Below are 17,515 nucleotides of genomic sequence, written 5' to 3' on the forward strand. Positions count from 1 at the left end.
TTAGATGCATAGGCGCATTCCGTGTCGGTGGTAATCAAGGAATTCGAGGATTAGTGTGCTTGCATTAGAGTATATGGTCAAAAATATTAGTCATGAAAAGCTTTGATGAACATTATTTGATTCAAGGAAATTCCAATGGTTTACCATGTTTTAAGGGAGAATCATTATCATGTGAGTTTTTCAAGAGGGACCAAGCATGGTTATCATCGGAATCAAGCTAGTGGACGAAGGCCATCCTTTATTTGCATGGATTTTAATAGATAATTGAAGGGAAACACAAAAGGAGTCTCAATCATGTTCTATAATTTGGTTTTGATATTGGGATTTAAATCTAAAGGGAACATTAGGGTTTTCTGCCATTGTCGACCATTGAATAAGGTTGAAATGTCAGTTGGATGTACAACATTTATGGATTTTGATGAGGCAAAGGATGGATGCCTTGGAATTTTGACAACTGACAGCTCTGCTAAAAAAACATTCAGATTTGACAGGGTTTATACACCAAAAGATGATCAAGTTGATGTTTTTGCTAATGCACCATCGATGGTAATCTCCGTGTTGGATGGCTACAATGTTTGTATCTTTGCCTACGGACAAACAGGAACAAAAAAAAACGTTTACAATGGAAGGAATATAGCAGAATCGAGGAGTCAATTACAGGACTCTTGAGCATTTGTTTAGAAGACCTATTGGCTATAGGACCAGCATCAAAAAGATTGGAGATAAAACAAAGTTCTGAAGGATATCATCATGTCCCTGGTGTCGTAGAAGCCAAGGTTGACAACATATGTGACGTGTGGAACGTACTGCAGACTGGGAGTGATGTCGGTTCCGTTAAAGCTTCTATTGATGGGCTGAAAATTACTCACAGTGCACATGATGAGAAACAGTTAATGAGCCCTACTAGGATGACACCACCAACAAGTGTTATATCTATAACGCAAGCATGCAAAGAGAGTCAGAACAATGATTTCATTACTTCTCCAGGTCTGTTGCATGGGCAGCAGTATACATATGTGAATTCACCTGCTCTTTGTCTTTCTTCATCTAACGTTCAGAAGCATGTTGAGGAACCCTCTAGAATATCTGTTAAACTAAATTCAGGGAATGCAACTCCCATTGTTAGATTGCCAAGTCTGACACGTACTGCTGGTGATGCAAATACTGCTAGTTTTAGGTTGGTAAAGCCAGAGCTAGTCGATGATAACTAAAAAAAAGAATTTGAAAGTAGTTAATGTTGTTCCTGTAGATTCATTGGACAGTGTTGCTGTCAAACAAGAATTTATTCAACATTCAATTATCAAGCCATCTAATTCAACTGTTAGCAATTCAAAGTTGGTTGATTCTACAGTCATTAAATTTGAACCGTGTCACGAGGGTAGTCAAGAAAGATCGAAAACAGCAAAGAGTACTGCTACAGCTCAGTTGAGTAAAGTGTTGCCACAAATATCATTAAGTTCTTCTGCTTCCATGACAGGGTCGATTGTGATGAATTCTACACAAATTTCTGCAAAGGGAACTCATCCTGCTGTGAAAGCTGTATGTACACCATTATTAACTTCCAGTAATATAATAGGTCAACCGGAAAATTGTAGTCGCGCAGGAGTTAATGTTGAGAAAGCATGTGAGAAAGTTTCGTCAAATCCTGAGCATGTTCCTCTGGTAACAGTTGCTTTTTCTATGGTTGGTACTGATTTTGAAATGGGGAGGGTCAGTTGGAAGTTAAAGTCTTTCGATAGTTAGTCGCATTGGTTACATGTCACTGTATGGATATAACTTGAATGAATTTATTGTTGCACTGCCGTAGGTGACGAAAGGTTTGATGCATACAAGTTCTGCAGGTTTTGCTGCCGTTGTTGGCCTGCTACATACGGCACTGTCGAGCTCGGTTGTGACAGCAGAGTTTGATGACTACAGGATAATTCAATATTTAATATCAGGTTGCCAGTTCTGTTATAGGGTGTTAACACATGACCTGCTTGTTGGATGGAAATGGATTGTGTTGGCTAGGCTGCAGACTAAGATTGGTTTTTGCAGGTGGATGTTATCTTGTCACGTATATTGCAGGTTGAATGTTTTGGTCCCATCGTACCCGCTATGATGCTATGTAGTGGCCTAACACAACACCGTTAGCAAATGTTTCCTTCGGTTTCCCACTGTTTGGTAGTGGGTAATGGTACCATCATTCAGCATGATAATAATAAGTACCATAAGGGGCGGAAAGTCGAACTTTCGTATCAGAGCCAACAACATGAAACCAAGCACGATACAAAGTGTAATTGAGACTGCATAAGTCACATAATTCTTTACTCTTTGAAAAGCAACACTTATGACAACCCTAAGGCCAGGTTTGGTTCAAATAATATCCGATGCACTTCGAGCTGCATCAGTAGCATCTGCAACAACTATCAATGTCAGCCTTCTTAAGAGCAGCGTTCAAAATTCATCCAAATCTGAATTCTGCTCCACCTATTTGTGATTTCGCGATGCACTTAATTTGTAGGTTGAGTTTGATTCATGCGAATCAATGGAGTGGAGTACATTGTAGCATCTAGATCTACGCCATATCGGGCGTGGCGTTAGGCCTTTGCAGCCTCACACTGCTTCCTTCCATCTTCATCAAGCTTTTGTTGCTGTCGCCATTGGAACCTACATTGTCGAATTTGATGCATTAACTGGAAGCAAGATTTCCGCTCTTGACATTGGTGCGCCTGCTGTTTGAATGTCTTACAGTCCAACGAGTGGACACACTGTGATTGCAATCCTCCAGGATTGTACAATAAGATTTTGTGATTTTGACTTGGAGCAAACTTCTGTACTGCATTCACCTGAGAAAAAGACTGAGCAAATTTCTTCTGACGCAGAAGTTCACATGGCTTTAACCCCACTCCAACCTGTTGTGTTTTTTGGGTTCCCTAAGAGAATGAGTGTGACAGTTGTTGGAACTGTTGAAGGCAATCGGACACCTACCAAAATCAATCCAGAGCTTTAAGCAGCATTGCAAATGATTTCCTGAGTTCTGTATAAGATCTAGTGAAAGATCCGGGATAGTGTAAAATATGTGAAGACATCAGATTTGCATGAGGAAAAATTCCTAGACCTCAAACAGCATGCCAGTTGGATCCGCTCGATCATGGTCCTGCAGTGGCCCTTTTCCATCATTTCGCGCAATTGAATCACAACAGCTCATACATGCCTGATAAAAATCCTGTTCGCGAGATAGTGAGAGGTTGTAAGGGTTCGCCGCTGGCGCTTCAGGTCATCGCTGGATCACTTTGTCAACAGCCTTTTGAGAAGTGCTTGGATATATTGGAGGATATCAATCAGAAGGGGTGCTTCATGGATATGGGACTTTTTCCTGAAGACCAAAGGATTCTTGTTACCGTCCTCGTCGATATGTGGGCAGAACTGCATGACTTAGACGAAGACGGTACAAAAGAAATGGCCATTGTCCATGATTTAATCACCAGGAATTTGATTAATCTCATAGCTACAAGGAAAGTTGCAACAGAAACAGACAAGTACTACAATAACCATTCTGGCATGATGCACAGAATTGGCAATTCATCAAAGCCAAGGGGAACCAATTGAAAATAGAAAAAGGCTGATCATCGACTTAAATGGAGATAGTCGTCCTGATTGGTGGGTAGGACAGAATCAGCAAGGAATCATTAGTCGTGCGTACTCGTTCATCTCCAGAATGTTTGTAAAAACCGAAACAACTAAAAGTTGATGCGCGTGTGTTGTCTATATCAACTGATGAAGCATTTTCTTCGGATTGGTGTGACATGCAACCTGATGAAGCTGAGATTCTGGTTTTAAATCTTCGATCTGACGAGTACTCATTACCAGATTTCACAAAGAAAATGAAATAAGGTTGGAGAAGGTTTCAGTCCCTTGTCTATGCAGACTGAAGAATCTGCGGAAATTATCCATTCATATGTGCAATACAAAGAATGCTTTTGAAAGCTGTTCTATTCAAGTTTCAGATGCTATGCCAAATCTAGTGGAGTTGAGCATTGACTATTGCAATGATTTGATTAAACTGCCCGATGGATTTTGTAACATTACCACATTGAAGAAGCTTAGTATCACAAACTGCCATCGATACCCAAGGCTAATTCGTTGATTAGCAGTCACTCAAATTTGTATGGTATGCAGTCGGCTACTCATATGAAATCTCAAGCAGTCAATCAATTGGAAAAGTTTCGGTCTTCATCGGCTTCAAGAGATGCCTTTCTGCATTCTCAACAACAGTATCAACAAAAACCCGATTAGTTCGTCGTATCTTCTTGGTACTGTTAAAACTATGTTGCCTTCAAAAGCATGGAATAGCCTATCTCCTGATCTTTATGCAACATTTTGGGGTCTAACATTATATGATCTGTACGTTCCAAAAATCGTTATGAGGCAGAAATAGCCAAGCTTCATGCTAGTCTTAAGTCTTTGGAAGAGATTTCTGACAATTCAAGCTCAGCAATCACCAAGAGGAAGAAAGAAAAGGAAAGAATTCAAGAATCTCTTGACCGCCTGATTAGTGAACTGCATAAACAAGAAGAAAATGCCGCATCTGTCAGCAGACAACTCTCTTATGCAAAAGACAAATGGTTAAGTTCCTGTCCTGATACCTTGAAGATTAACATGGAGTTTCTTCAGCGTTGTATATTTCCACGCTGTACTTTCCCCCCTCTTACTTCAGCGTCGATCTCTGGTTCTTGTCAATGCAGATGCACCCTACATTAAGATGGTCAGTGAACAGTTTGATAGATGCCATGGAACTCTTCTTCAATATGTCGATTTTCTATGCAATGCAAGTTCACTAGTGTCAGCATTGAATTTCTGCCTGGATACTCTACATCTGGCCGTTGGTGATGAAAGTGGTGTTGTTCGTCTATATGGGCTAATAAGGAGTTTAGATGACACAACTTTGCATTTTATGACAGAAAATGGAACTAATGTTCATAATGTGAATCAAGGGGACGAACTTTATTGCAAAGCAGTGTTTTCCCTTCAAAACTCAGCTGTATGTGGATTACAGTTTGCAAATCTTGGAGGGAATCTTGCAGTTGGATATGAACATGGGCAGGTGGCCATGCTTGACACATTACATCATCAATTCTGTTTCTTACAAATGATGCATCAGGAAGAGTTCTGCATGAGTCCAGTGCCTGCATTACAGTCATGTTGTCTAAGTTGCTCAGGGGCTTAAATCATCTCAAATTTCAATCTCAGAGACACTGAACGAAACAGCTAACAGAATTATAGAGCATGCAGAAACATTTGTTTTAATTGACCATTTGTGCTCGTGCTTAGCGACTTCAGGTTCGGGTCTTATTGCAGGTTTTTCCAATATGCTACGGGCTGCTTCTGAAGCATGCAGGGCTGCGTGGTTGTTGTTTAATGTTCTGAATGTCTTTATTAAGAGAAATAGTGCCATTTTCTTTCCCATCAGTGCATTGCGGAGGACAGAAATTATGGATCACCGACAAGATCCCTTGTTTGATGAAGAATCAACAAAAAATAACCGATGTAATCACAAGAGCATTCCTGAGATCCGAAGCTGTTCATGTTGTCGTTTACTATTGTTTTCACCAACGGATTGAGTCTGCAATGATTTGTGGTCTTCAGCTTTTGTCAAGTTCCTCTCTCAGCAAAGATGCACCCACATTGCAACCATACTTCAGATTATACTCACCTCCTTCCTGCAAGCATCAAACAATACATATCATAATCAAGTGAATTCGCGGCAGTGAATAGCTTTTTTACCGGCGGTAAAAATCCACAAGCAAAAGGGAATCAAAATATTTTCAGAAGAAGGTACAAGGTACATGTTACCTTTTTCAGAATAAACACCAAAACAGGGTAGACAAACTGGCGGCACCAAAAGCACTTCCAAGTTTGACATCCCTTTGATCTTAACGGCCAAGGAAAAACCCTAACAGTGGGACTATAAAAGGAGCGGATACTGTTCACTAAGGGGGGAGAAGATTAACGGCTACTGAGAGAGCTGAAAAACCCTAGTTTTTGGAGAGGATTGGTAGCTACCATTTAGAAAAGAAAAGGAGAGATTTGAAGGCAACGCTTACTCAGATTCGTCGGTCGAACTCGCCGCAACCGGTTAGCTTCCTTTCTGAACTTTATTTCCATGTTTCGATTATGCTTTGAACTTCATGTTTGATTTAGCAACACCGCTGCCTGTTTGATTGTGATGTTAACTTGCTGTTAAGACTTTGATTTTCAAAATGGAAAGAAGACTTAGCTTGGTCATTCGTTCGTTACTGTTTTCAACATGAGCTTTGGTTATTCGTAGTTACTGTTTTCAACTTTGTGTTTTATTTAAAAGGTTTGGTGTGTCTTTTGTTATATTATGTATTAGTGTTTGAAACTATATAACAAGGATGTCTATCTGGTTGAGTTGGTAAAGAGGTGCTTTGGTAAACTCTAGGTTCTGGGTTAAATCCCTGGTTTTCAACATTTCTCATTTTTAATATTTTTTACTAGTTTTTATTATTATTATTACCATTTTTTTTATTATTTTAAACCTTTTATTTATTTATTTTTATTTTTTTCTCCTTTTTTTTAACACTTGTTGATTTTAATGTTAAACATCGATTTTTAATTTATGGATTTGACAATTTTCTTGTTATTTATCCATGATTATTTTTATCGATATATTGATAGTATTTCGTCGCGTTTTGACTAATCGCATATGACATTTCAATTATTGTCAACATGCACAAACCGGCTTTGAGCACATTATTTAGGTTTTGTGTGTCCCTCAATTTCCATCTGTGCGAAATCCCGATTTTACTTTTTTTCGATTCAATTTTTAAGTGTGTTGGAAATATAATTTATTGTGTTATTTATTTTCTTCACATGGCTTACTCTTGGGCCTTCTTACAATGAGACAGTTCTCTTGCACTTACACTCATAAATTGCATTATTTGTTGTTTGGGCCCGATTTAATTATTCCAGTATTTTGAATTCCCATTTGACAAAATGTACCCCACTCCCCCGATGTGTAATAATTTTACTGTTTTATTTCTTTGACTGTTTAGTTAGCTACTAACACAAGAATAAAATCAACAATTTCCAAAAGATCAAAAATAAGACTCGATCCAACGTCGAATATTTTCTCAATAAACAAATCAATCCATTTCTCCCTCTTATTCTATTCCATTTCTTTCAAACTTTCATCAAACGCTTGATTCAACGTCAAGCCATTTTTCTAATAAAAACTCAAAAAATATTAATTCATAATTAAAACCTTTTCAATAAAGATGGAAGTGGAACGCGGTGTATACCACGCACTCCTGAGACTAGGATTCGAGATGTATATCTCGCCAATCCTAGCTCTCGCCATCATCCAAATTTATCCACTTTGTTTTCTCTCAAACACTCATTCAAATTTCTCTTAAACGTCCATCAATACTTGATCTAGTGTCAAGTCATTTTTCACAACAAAACTCAAAATACCTAATTCTTATTTAACACTTTTTTAATAAAGGTGGAAATGGAACATGGTGTATACCGTGCACTCCTGAGATTAAGATTCGAGACGTATGCCTCGCCTATCTTAGCTCTCGCCAATTGTCAATGCGATTTCTTCAAACCCTTTCTCAATCAAATTCCAAAATACTTAATTCCTATCTTAACCTCTTTCAATAAAGATGGAAGTGGAACATGGTGTATACCGTGCACTCCTGAGGCTAGGATTCGAGATGTATATCTCGCTCATCCAAGTTCTCGCCATCACTTAAAATACACCAAACCAATCAATTTCTTTTTTCTCGCCGCCGTGCGATTGACTCTTAAACCTTTTTCAAACGAAAGGTACTTTGTTTCAAAACAATGCATGGCAATGTTTCTCCACCTGTTTTGGATAGTCCAACAATGTTTTCGTCGATTTGACACAAAGTAGCTTTCGCTAAAATCGACCAACAAACAAACATTTTTCTACCCAGAACTACGTAAAACACTTAGGTTTAGTCCTTCGTTAAGAAATCCAAAAATATTCTCCTCTTTTCTTTTCTTTCCCACTTAATAACTTGAAAAGCCTAACATTTCAAACTAATATTAATGCACACAACTGACCTAATGGTTCCCGTTGAGTACAAAGGACGTGAGGGTACTAATACCTTCCCCTTGCGTAATCGACTCCCGAACCCTGATTTTGTTGCGACGACCAATAATCATTGTTGTTTTGTCTTGGGTTTTATTGATATTTTCCCTTTCCTTTTTAGGAATAAATAAAGTTCGGTGGCGACTCTGTTCAGTCCATCATTGCGAGCGTGCGATCGCGCTTCGCTTTGAAGTCGTATCCCCATTTTTCCATGAGGTGCGACAGATGGCGACTCTACTGGGGACATACCCAACTGTAACACCCCAAAATTTTCCCTCCTCATTCATGCATTCACTTTTTAGGTCATTTAGCATTTCATACCACATTGCATCATGTCAATCGGACTTAGCTCCAAGAAGCTCGGACATCATCCAGGACACTTTGTGGGTTCTATTTAGATGGTCAGTCAATACAAGGAAAAGACTTGAGGTACTACCAACAGGTCCAAATGGGGCCCATTCACCGTGCAAATCACCAAGTCTGAAGAAGCAAGAATCTGTTGCTGAGCTGTCATGCTCGCTAGGCGAGCAGATGTTTCGCCTAGCGAAGAGTACTGACTCGCTAGGCGAGCAAATCCTTCGCTAGGCGAAGGGCGCGTATTGCAGAACATAACAGAAAAGTTTTGGGCTTGAGCTGTCCTCATTCAAATCCCACAAGCTGCGAAATTTGGTCTATAAATACCAGAGTGGTCAATGAAATAAAGGGTGAACACTGGCTGAACAGAAAAGACCAGAGACTAGAGAAAGAGACCTAGGAACTACTCTGCAGCAACCTTCAGGCAACTCTGAGAAGTTCACTCCGCCTCACACAAACCCTAGTATTACTTTGCAGATCCAGCCGTACCATTCAATCTTAATCAGTCTCTCTCATCAGGTATGCCTTTGTTCCTATTACTTTACGCCTTGAATTTGAATATTATGAATGTATGAGGTAATATCAGGTTTTGCCCACGGTTCGAATAAGCATGAATGTGTAACAATACCTAGAATGTTTTAATCGTTTTCGTTTATGAGATGGATACCACAGGGTTTCGGATCATAGAGATCGAACTGTTATCAAGGAGGAATCCAAAACCCGCAGGCCTTCGCTAGCCGCTTCGCTAGGCGAGCCTGTAGCGAAGCTTCGCTAAGCCTTCGCTAGGCGAAGCATCGCTAAGCCTTCGCTAGGCGAAGCAGTCGCGAACGTGACAGTATTTGCTTTTTGTTCTGTTTTGTTCTAACCTATCTTGTGCTTCCATGGCATTGTTTTTCCTTGAATTTCATCTTGTTTGTCTAACCTTTCTGTTGAGTTTTCGTGAGGGCTCATATACTCTTGCAGGGATACCATCCGGAGGTTTATTCCGATTACTCGTATTGACTGATTTTCTTTGATGGTCTAGCTGGAGAGATCTCAGGGTTGCTAATCCTTTAATTGCTGTAACTTCGGATCTTTATCCGTGTGGTAATTTTTTCCCTTTCTCGTACTTTATCGCTTTCTTAGCTGGAAGAGCTCGATAGGAGGCAATGTTTGAGCCCCTTGGTGGCATTTTACTTTAAGATACATGTTTTGTGTGGTGTGATCGCTTCCCCATAGGACACGAGGCTTCAGATAGTCTCCCGTTTGCATGCCAATTAAGGTAGCACTGTTCCTTCGCCTAGGACTTCCTTTTTGCATGTGCGTTCCTACAATGCGAACAAACCCTAAAACCCAAAGCAACATGTTATCTCCTTCTACTACAGGCGAGTAAGTCTCCAAAGGTCGAGCATCCGGTAGATTGCGTAGTAACGTTCTTCGTCCAAAACTCAATCCATAACCCCGTAGTTAGCCGAACTACGACTTACTCTGATTCTCATTCCAGATGAGATACGTAGGCATAAGACGCGATGTCTTGGCGAGCACACATCCCCCCAACCCATAGGTCAGCCGAGCTACGAAGACTCTGATTCTCATATTCAGATGAGATACGTATACAGTGGATGCGACATCCGCGCGAGTCATTTCTCTTAACCTTTTTTAGTAGATAAACACATTAGGTAAACCCACACCCTTTAGACAAGAACCACAGAAGTGGATCCCGTAGAGTACTATGGATGCGTAGGGGTGCTAATACCTTCCCTTCGCATAACCGACTCCCGAACCCAAGATTTGGTTGCGAGACCCCGTCTTGTCCTTTCCTTTTTCAGGTTTACTTCGAGCGTTTCCTTTCCCTCCTTTGGGATGAATAACGCACGGTGGCAACTCTTCTGTCATTTTCGTTCGTCGGTTGTTTTTTTTTTCGCGCACTGTATTTTTCAGGTTGCGACACCAACCCCTAAGTGAGTCAAGCCTAGTTAGGACGTTTGTGTGCCTCTGTTTGTTTAATTGTGTGGCTTTTCCCTTATTTATTGCTTTTAATATCTTTATTGTTATATTGATATTTCTGTTATATATTGGTTCAACTGTGTTGGGTACTTGGATATTTGATTGCAAACCATGTGGGAAAGACTCTACACCCGAGTCTAGAGTGAAAAAAAACATAAGATAGGACGATGGTTGAGTAGTACGGACTCCCGAGGTGAATACTTCGTAAGAGTCAGTACGAGAACCTCACTTAGAGTAGATTCTTTTGCAAATATTATCGCCCGAGGTGTATACCTCGTAAGCTTCGATGTTTCAAAGGGGTCCATGACTCTAAGGACCTTTTAGAACATTGAACCTTTTGCCAACTAGAAATGATGGTTGCGTAGTATGGATTCCCGAGGTGAATACTTCGTAAGAATCGATACGAGAACCTCGCTCAGAATAGATTCTCTAGATGGAGTTGACGATCGGAAAGTATTTTCTGTAAGCGTCAAACAGTCTTTTGAATCCATGACTCTGAGTACCCTGTCTAGAACCCAGTCGATGGTTGCGTAGTACGGACTCCCGAGGTGAATAATTCATAAGAGTCGGTACGAGAACCTCACCCAGAATAGATTCCCTTGATGGAGTTGACGACCGGAAAGTATTTCCCGTAAGCGTCAAACATTCTTGTAAATCAATGACTCTGGCGATCCTTTGTAACAAAGCCCTGGATCACACCCGGTGAGAACCCCTGTTTTGGAAAGCAATCAAATTTATCCATACCTCGGACCTTTGAACCTGTACCAAAAAAAAAGAAAAAACATTGCATCCATCCATTCATTGCATATGCATAAAAAGCAAAACTCTTGGTTTTTATCAAACAAATGCATCCATACATGCATTCATACATTTTCAAAATAGAGTCTCATTCCGCCCTTTCTTCCTCCAGTTTCACGCTGAATCTTCAACACCGGTACAATACTCGTGCCAAAGCAAGACAGAGAATGGCTGAACAAGAACAAGAGAGCGTCCGAGTTAGAGCTGAACTAGACGAAATCAAGGGAGGCATGTCCCAGATGCGAGAGATGCTGCAAGCTTTAACCTTCAGGTTTGAGGTTCCACAAGCGACCGTTATTTCAGAGACCACGGGCCCAGCAGTAGAAGTCCCACCTCAGAGGACGTTACCCTCAACCCTTCCTCCATATGGGCTACCCTATGATTTCGTCCCCCGAGCGGAGGTGGTGCATGAAATGGGGCAATCTGTCCAACAAGCTGTGCCATTACCAGTTTACACCGACGCACGTCCATTGATCCATATTGTGGTTCCACCATCCGCCTATGCTAGGCATGTTCCTCATTATGAAGATCAAAACCACATGTATCAGACTGTTGACTCAACCGTTGCTGGTGACGAAGTAAGGTTTGAGGACTTCAGGGAGGTAAAGCAGAACATGCAGCTCCTTGAGAAGAAGTTCCGAGATCTAGAAGGAGACCACGTCTTTGGATCTGCCGCCAAAGAAATGTGCTTTGTATCCGGGTTGGTGGTTCCAGCAAAATTCAAAACCCCGGACTTCGACAAATACAAGGGGCATACTTGTCCAAAGAGCCATCTCATCATGTATTACCGCAAAATGGCTGCACACGTGGAGGACGACAAGCTGATGATTCACTGTTTTCAGGACAGCTTGAGTGGGGCTCCTTCCAAGTGGTATCTAAGTCTGGATCAGAACAGGATCAGGTGTTTCCAAGACCTGTCAGATGCGTTCATAAAACATTACAAATACAACATGGACATGGCGCCTGACAGAAGACAGTTGCAGAGCATGTTCCAGCATGACAAAGAGTCCTTCAAAGAATATGCTCAGAGATGGAGGGAGCTGGCTTCTCAAGTTGAACCACCTCTTGCTGAAAAGGAATTGGCTGAACTGTTCATCGACACTGTCCAACCCCAATTCTACGAGAAGATGGTTGGAAGTGCTTCTTTGGGATTCTCCGAGCTTGTTGCTATAGGAGCTCGCGTGGAATATGGTGTAAGGAATGGCAAACTGGCGGTTGTAGCTGGAATTTCAAGTGCTAATCCAAAGAAGTTCTCTGGAGGGTTTCCCAGGAAGAAAGAGGGGGAACAAATACCGTGACTGCTGGTCAAGGAAGAGCTCCTCCAAGAAGGATACCACAACAATATCCACCTCAACAATATGTTCAACAACCAATTCCCTATCAACAACCCATGTATCCCGTCCAGTATGCTCCGCAACCATATGTGGCTGCTGTGACGCCTGCATTCAATCAACAACCTGCTCAGGCTTATCAAGCGCCTCCGGTTTATCGACCAGCTCCAGTTCAACAACGTGCTGCGGCTCCTCCAGCTTATCAACAAGCACCAGCAGCTCCTGTTTATCAACAACCGAGAGCTCAAGCGCCAAGGCAAAATGCTCAAAACCAAAACAGAAGGCAAGGGGAAAGGACGACCTTCAATCCAATCCCAATGTCGTACACTGAGTTGTATCCCTCCCTATTGCAAAAGGGGCTGGTGGTTCCCAGACCTTTGGGACCTCCACCTGATCGTCTTCCTCCATGGTACAACCCTAATGCACACTGTCCTTTCCATGAAGGTGCCCCCCGGGCATGACCTAGAGGGTTGCTACGCTCTGAAGCATAGGGTCCGTGAATTGATTGAGAGCAAGGTCTTCTCTTTTAAGGACATGGGACCGAATGTGAAGAGCAATCCTCTTCCTCCCCATGGAGATCCTGCGGTGAACGCCATTGAAGATGCATCTACTGTTGTTATGGTTGAGAAGGTGGATGATGTAAAGACTCATTTGGCAGCATTCCATGCCCGATTGGTGGAAGTTGGCCTGGTTAATGTTGATCATGACAATTGTGAAGAGTGTGCCACATACCCAAAGGAATGTCAGGTGGTACGGGACAACATTCAAGATTTGATGGATAAAGGAGTGCTTCAAATATCCAGTGCTATGAAGAATGAAGATGCGTTGGTAATTGAACCTTGTTTCAATTTACCTGAACCAGTTGAAATCCCTTACTATAGCAGAAGGGTGGCGCTTGAGAATAGTCATCCGTCGCATGTGGAAATATGTATGCCCACGTCTTTTCCATATGAGAGCACCAAGGCCGTGCCTTGGAAATATGAGATTATTGTTGTGGATAAGGTTGTTGAAGGAAGTGCAGACGCTGAAGTGATAGAAGTTGTAAGTGAAGATGTCACCAATATTGCAGGAATGAGCAGAATGACCCGTAGTGGTCGAATCTATACGCCCGAATTCAATGTGACTCCTCAAGGGCCAAACAAGGAATCAACGGTTGCAGCTCCCACTAAAGAACCCGAAGTGGTCCAATCCGAAGATGTTGTTGAATTCTTGAAGTTAATCAAGAGAAGTGACTACAAGGTTGTGGACCAGTTGCATCAAACACCATCTAAGATCTTTATTCTGTCTTTGCTACTGAACTCCCAAGCCCATAGGGAGGCTTTGTTGAAGGTGCTTGCTCAAGCTCATGTAACACAAAGCATAACAGTAGACCAATTTGACGGGGTAGTGGCAAACATCACAGCTTGTAATACTTTGAGCTTTAGTGGAGAGGAATTACCTGAGGATGGACAAAATCACAATCGTGCTCTCCATATCTCGGTAAAATGCAAAGATGATGCTTTGGCAAGAGTGTTGGTTGATACCGGATCTTCTCTGAATGTTATGCCAAAAAGAACACTCGCCAAGTTATCTTATCAAGGACCAGCTATGAAGCCCAGTACCTTGGTAGTGAAAGCTTTTGATGGTTCCAGGAGAACCGTGATTGGAGAGGTGGAACTGCCCATATTGATTGGCCCTCATGTATTCCCGATTAATTTCAAGTCATGGATATTAATCCAGCGTATAGCTGCTTACTGGGACGTCCCTGGATTCATGCTGCAGGGGCAGTCACCTCCACTTTACACCAAAAAATGAAGTTTGTGGTGGACAATCAACTGATTATTATTTCTGGGGAGGAGAACTTTGTGGTTAGTCACCTTTCATCCTTCAGATACATTGAGGTTGATGAGGACGCTTTGGAAACTTCTTTCCAAGCTCTTGAAATAGCCAATGCCACTTTTGTGGAAACGAAGGACCCTGTTGGGAAAGCTTGTTCATCTTTCGCGTCTCTGAAAAGTGCAAAGTCTAGTATTGAAGGAGGAAACCCTGAAGGTTGGGGTCAACTTATTGATATTCGTGAGAAGCATGATCGCTTTGGTCTGGGATATGTGCCTTCCGCTGCAAAAGGAGCCCGAGTCCCTACAAAGGACAACACCCGAAGCATCCAGGAAGTATTCCTCAGCTCAGGATTCATCCATGGAGATCAAGTCAATGCAGTTGAAGATAGCACCGCGAATGAAGATGAGCCATGTTTGGTTTACCGGTGTGAGACAACTTTGAACAACTGGAAGGCGGTTGAGATCCCCGAAATTTTTCCTTTGTCAAAGTAATAATTGTTGTATTTTTCCTTTCAAATCCTTAGCTCTGCCCAAAGCTAATGGATCATGTTGTATGGGCCCCTTTTTCATTTTCAAATAATCATTATCAATGAATGAAAGGCATTTTGTTAAATTCTTTTTATTCATTTACTTGGATTTCTCATAAGAAAATGGCAATCTTTTCAAAAACAAAAAAAATATTTCATTTATGCATTTTTTATTTTTACTTTTCTAAAAGAAATCAATCATTCAAACATGCAGAATAAACGATAACCTCGTTGAATCCAATGACTTTACTACCTCTCATAACTTTGACTCCCCTATCTACCAAGCGGAATAAGAGGGTGAAGAAGATTGTTACATCCCCGACGAATTGGCAAGGCTGCTCGAGCACGAGTCCAAAGCCCTTCAGCCACATGAAGAACCGGTGAAAACAATCAACCTTGGCACAGAGGAAGAGAAGAAAGAAGTCAAAATCCGTACCACGCTTGAAGAAAGCATCAAAGAGAGATTGGTTAAGCTGCTACAAGAATATGTGGATGTATTTGCATGGTCATACCAGGATATGCCAGGTCTAGACACCGACATCGTTGAGCACAAGCTGCCGCTTCAGCCAGACTGCCCGCCAGTAAAACAGAAACTCCGAAGAACGAGACCAGATATGGCTCTGAAGATTCGTGAAGAAGTCAAACGACAATTTGACGCTGGTTTTCTCGCAGTAGCAAAATACCCACAATGGGTAGCTAACATTGTACCTGTGCCTAAAATGGATGGTAAGGTGAGGATGTGTGTTGACTATAAGGATCTAAACAGAGCTAGTCCAAAAGACAATTTCCCTCTACCACACATTGATACTTTGGTAGACAACACTGCAAGATTTGCTGTCTTCTCCTTTATGGATGGTTTTTCTGGATACAATCAAATCAAGATGGCTCCATATGACATGGAGAAGACCACTTTTATCACCCCTTGGGGCACTTTTTGCTACAAGGTAATGCCTTTCGGTCTCAAAAATGCTGGGGCAACTTACCAAAGAGCTATGGTCACTCTTTTCCATGATATGATGCACAAGGAGATAGAGGTCTATGTTGACGACATGATCGCTAAATCTTAGAATGAAGAAGATCATATGAGCCATCTTAAGAAGCTGTTTGAACGCCTCAGAAAGTTTAGATTACGATTAAACCCTGCAAAATGCACATTTGGTGTCCGTTCAGGGAAGTTGCTTGGTTTCATTGTTAGTCAACGAGGGATTGAGGTAGATCCTGGCAAGGTCCGAGCTATACAAGAAATGCCTGCTCCATGCACCGAGCGAGAAGTCAGAGGTTTCCTTGGACGTTTGAATTACATCTCACGGTTTATCTCACACATGACGGCCACGTGTGAGCCTATCTTCAAATTGCTTCGAAAAGACCAAGATGTTGAATGGAATTCTGATTGTCAAAATGCTTTTGAGAAGATCCGTCAATACTTGCAAGAGCCTCCTATTTTGATTCCACCTGTCCCGGGAAAGCCATTAATCATGTATATGACTGTGCTTGAAGGATCAATGGGATGCGTGCTGGGGCAACATGACGAAACTGGTCAGAAAGAACATGTTATTTACTATCTGAGTAAAAAGTTTACCGATTGTGAAAGTCGATATTCACTTTTGGAGAAAACTTGTTGTGCGCTAGCATGGGCCGCTCGTCGTTTAAGGCAGTACATGATTTGCCATACTACTTTGTTGATCTCAAAAATGGATCCAATAAAGTATATCTTTGAGAAACCTGCCTTGACTGGAAGACTTGCCCGTTGGCAGATGCTTTTGTCAGAGTATGACATCCAGTACGTAACCCAGAAGGCAATCAAAGGAAGTGTGTTAGCAGATTATCTTGCTCACCAGCCAGTTGAAGACTATCAGCCATTGAAGTTTGATTTCCCCGATGAGGATATAACGGTGATAAAGGATTGTGAGGTCCCCGGCCCAGATGAAGGACCAGAACCAGGATCTCGATGGAAGCTCGCATTCGATGGTTCTTCCAATTACAGTGGTCATGGTGTGGGAGCTATTTTGATGAATCCAAATGGTGGCTTTACCCCTTTCACAGCAAGGTTGTGCTTTGATTGTACGAATAATGTCGCTGAATATGAAGCTTGTATCCTTGGTCTTGAAGCTGCAATTGATCTCCGAATCAAGATCCTTGAGGTGTATGGAGATTCAGCCTTGGTGATCTATTAGGTCAAAGGTGAATGGGAGACCCGCGATGCGAAGCTGATCCTGTATCACGCTCATGTTGTGAAGATGATAGAATACTTCGACGATATCACTTTCCATCATATCCCAAGAGTAGAAAATCAAGTGGCTGACGCTTTCGCAACATTAGCATCAATGTACCAAGTCAGATTCCATAATGAAGCTCCACTTATTCGAATCGAGCGAAGGGACGAACCTGCTTACTATCAGCTGATTGAAGAAGAAACTGATGGTAAACCATGGTTTCATGACATCAAGCGATATCTTCTAAGTCAAGAGTATCCAGAAGACGCTACATTGTTGGATAAGAAAACTCTGAGGAGGTTATCGTCCAAATTCTTTTTGAGCAATGATGTGCTTTACAAGAGAAACCATGACACGGTTCTGCTCA

The 17,515-nt window shown here is 41.7% G+C and overlaps 2 protein-coding genes and 1 pseudogene across 2 annotated transcripts; all 3 read left to right on the forward strand.

Moving 5' to 3' along the window:
- The first annotated feature begins 3,192 nt into the window (after window positions 1-3,192).
- On the forward strand, window positions 3,193-4,129 carry LOC127131600 (probable disease resistance protein At4g33300; annotated as a pseudogene).
- Window positions 4,130-11,427: 7,298 nt separating this feature from the next.
- Window positions 11,428-12,558, forward strand: LOC127131601 (uncharacterized). Its single transcript, XM_051060512.1, has one exon. It carries the CDS (start codon window positions 11,428-11,430, stop codon window positions 12,556-12,558), a length of 1,131 nt encoding a protein of 376 aa, XP_050916469.1.
- Window positions 12,559-12,650: 92 nt separating this feature from the next.
- On the forward strand, window positions 12,651-13,052 carry LOC127131602 (proline-rich protein 3-like). The gene has a single exon (XM_051060513.1). The coding sequence runs from the start codon at window positions 12,651-12,653 to the stop codon at window positions 13,050-13,052; it is 402 nt and encodes a 133-aa protein (XP_050916470.1).
- The last annotated feature ends 4,463 nt before the right edge of the window (window positions 13,053-17,515 follow it).

This window comes from Lathyrus oleraceus, chromosome 3 (genome assembly GCF_024323335.1).
Source record: "Lathyrus oleraceus cultivar Zhongwan6 chromosome 3, CAAS_Psat_ZW6_1.0, whole genome shotgun sequence".
NCBI lineage: Eukaryota > Viridiplantae > Streptophyta > Magnoliopsida > Fabales > Fabaceae > Lathyrus > Lathyrus oleraceus.

Coding starts and splice junctions, on each gene's coding strand:
- LOC127131602 (XM_051060513.1), top strand. CDS start 12,651: ATGTATCCCGTCCAGTATGCTCCGCAACCATATGTGGCTGCTGTGACG.
- LOC127131601 (XM_051060512.1), top strand. CDS start 11,428: ATGGCTGAACAAGAACAAGAGAGCGTCCGAGTTAGAGCTGAACTAGAC.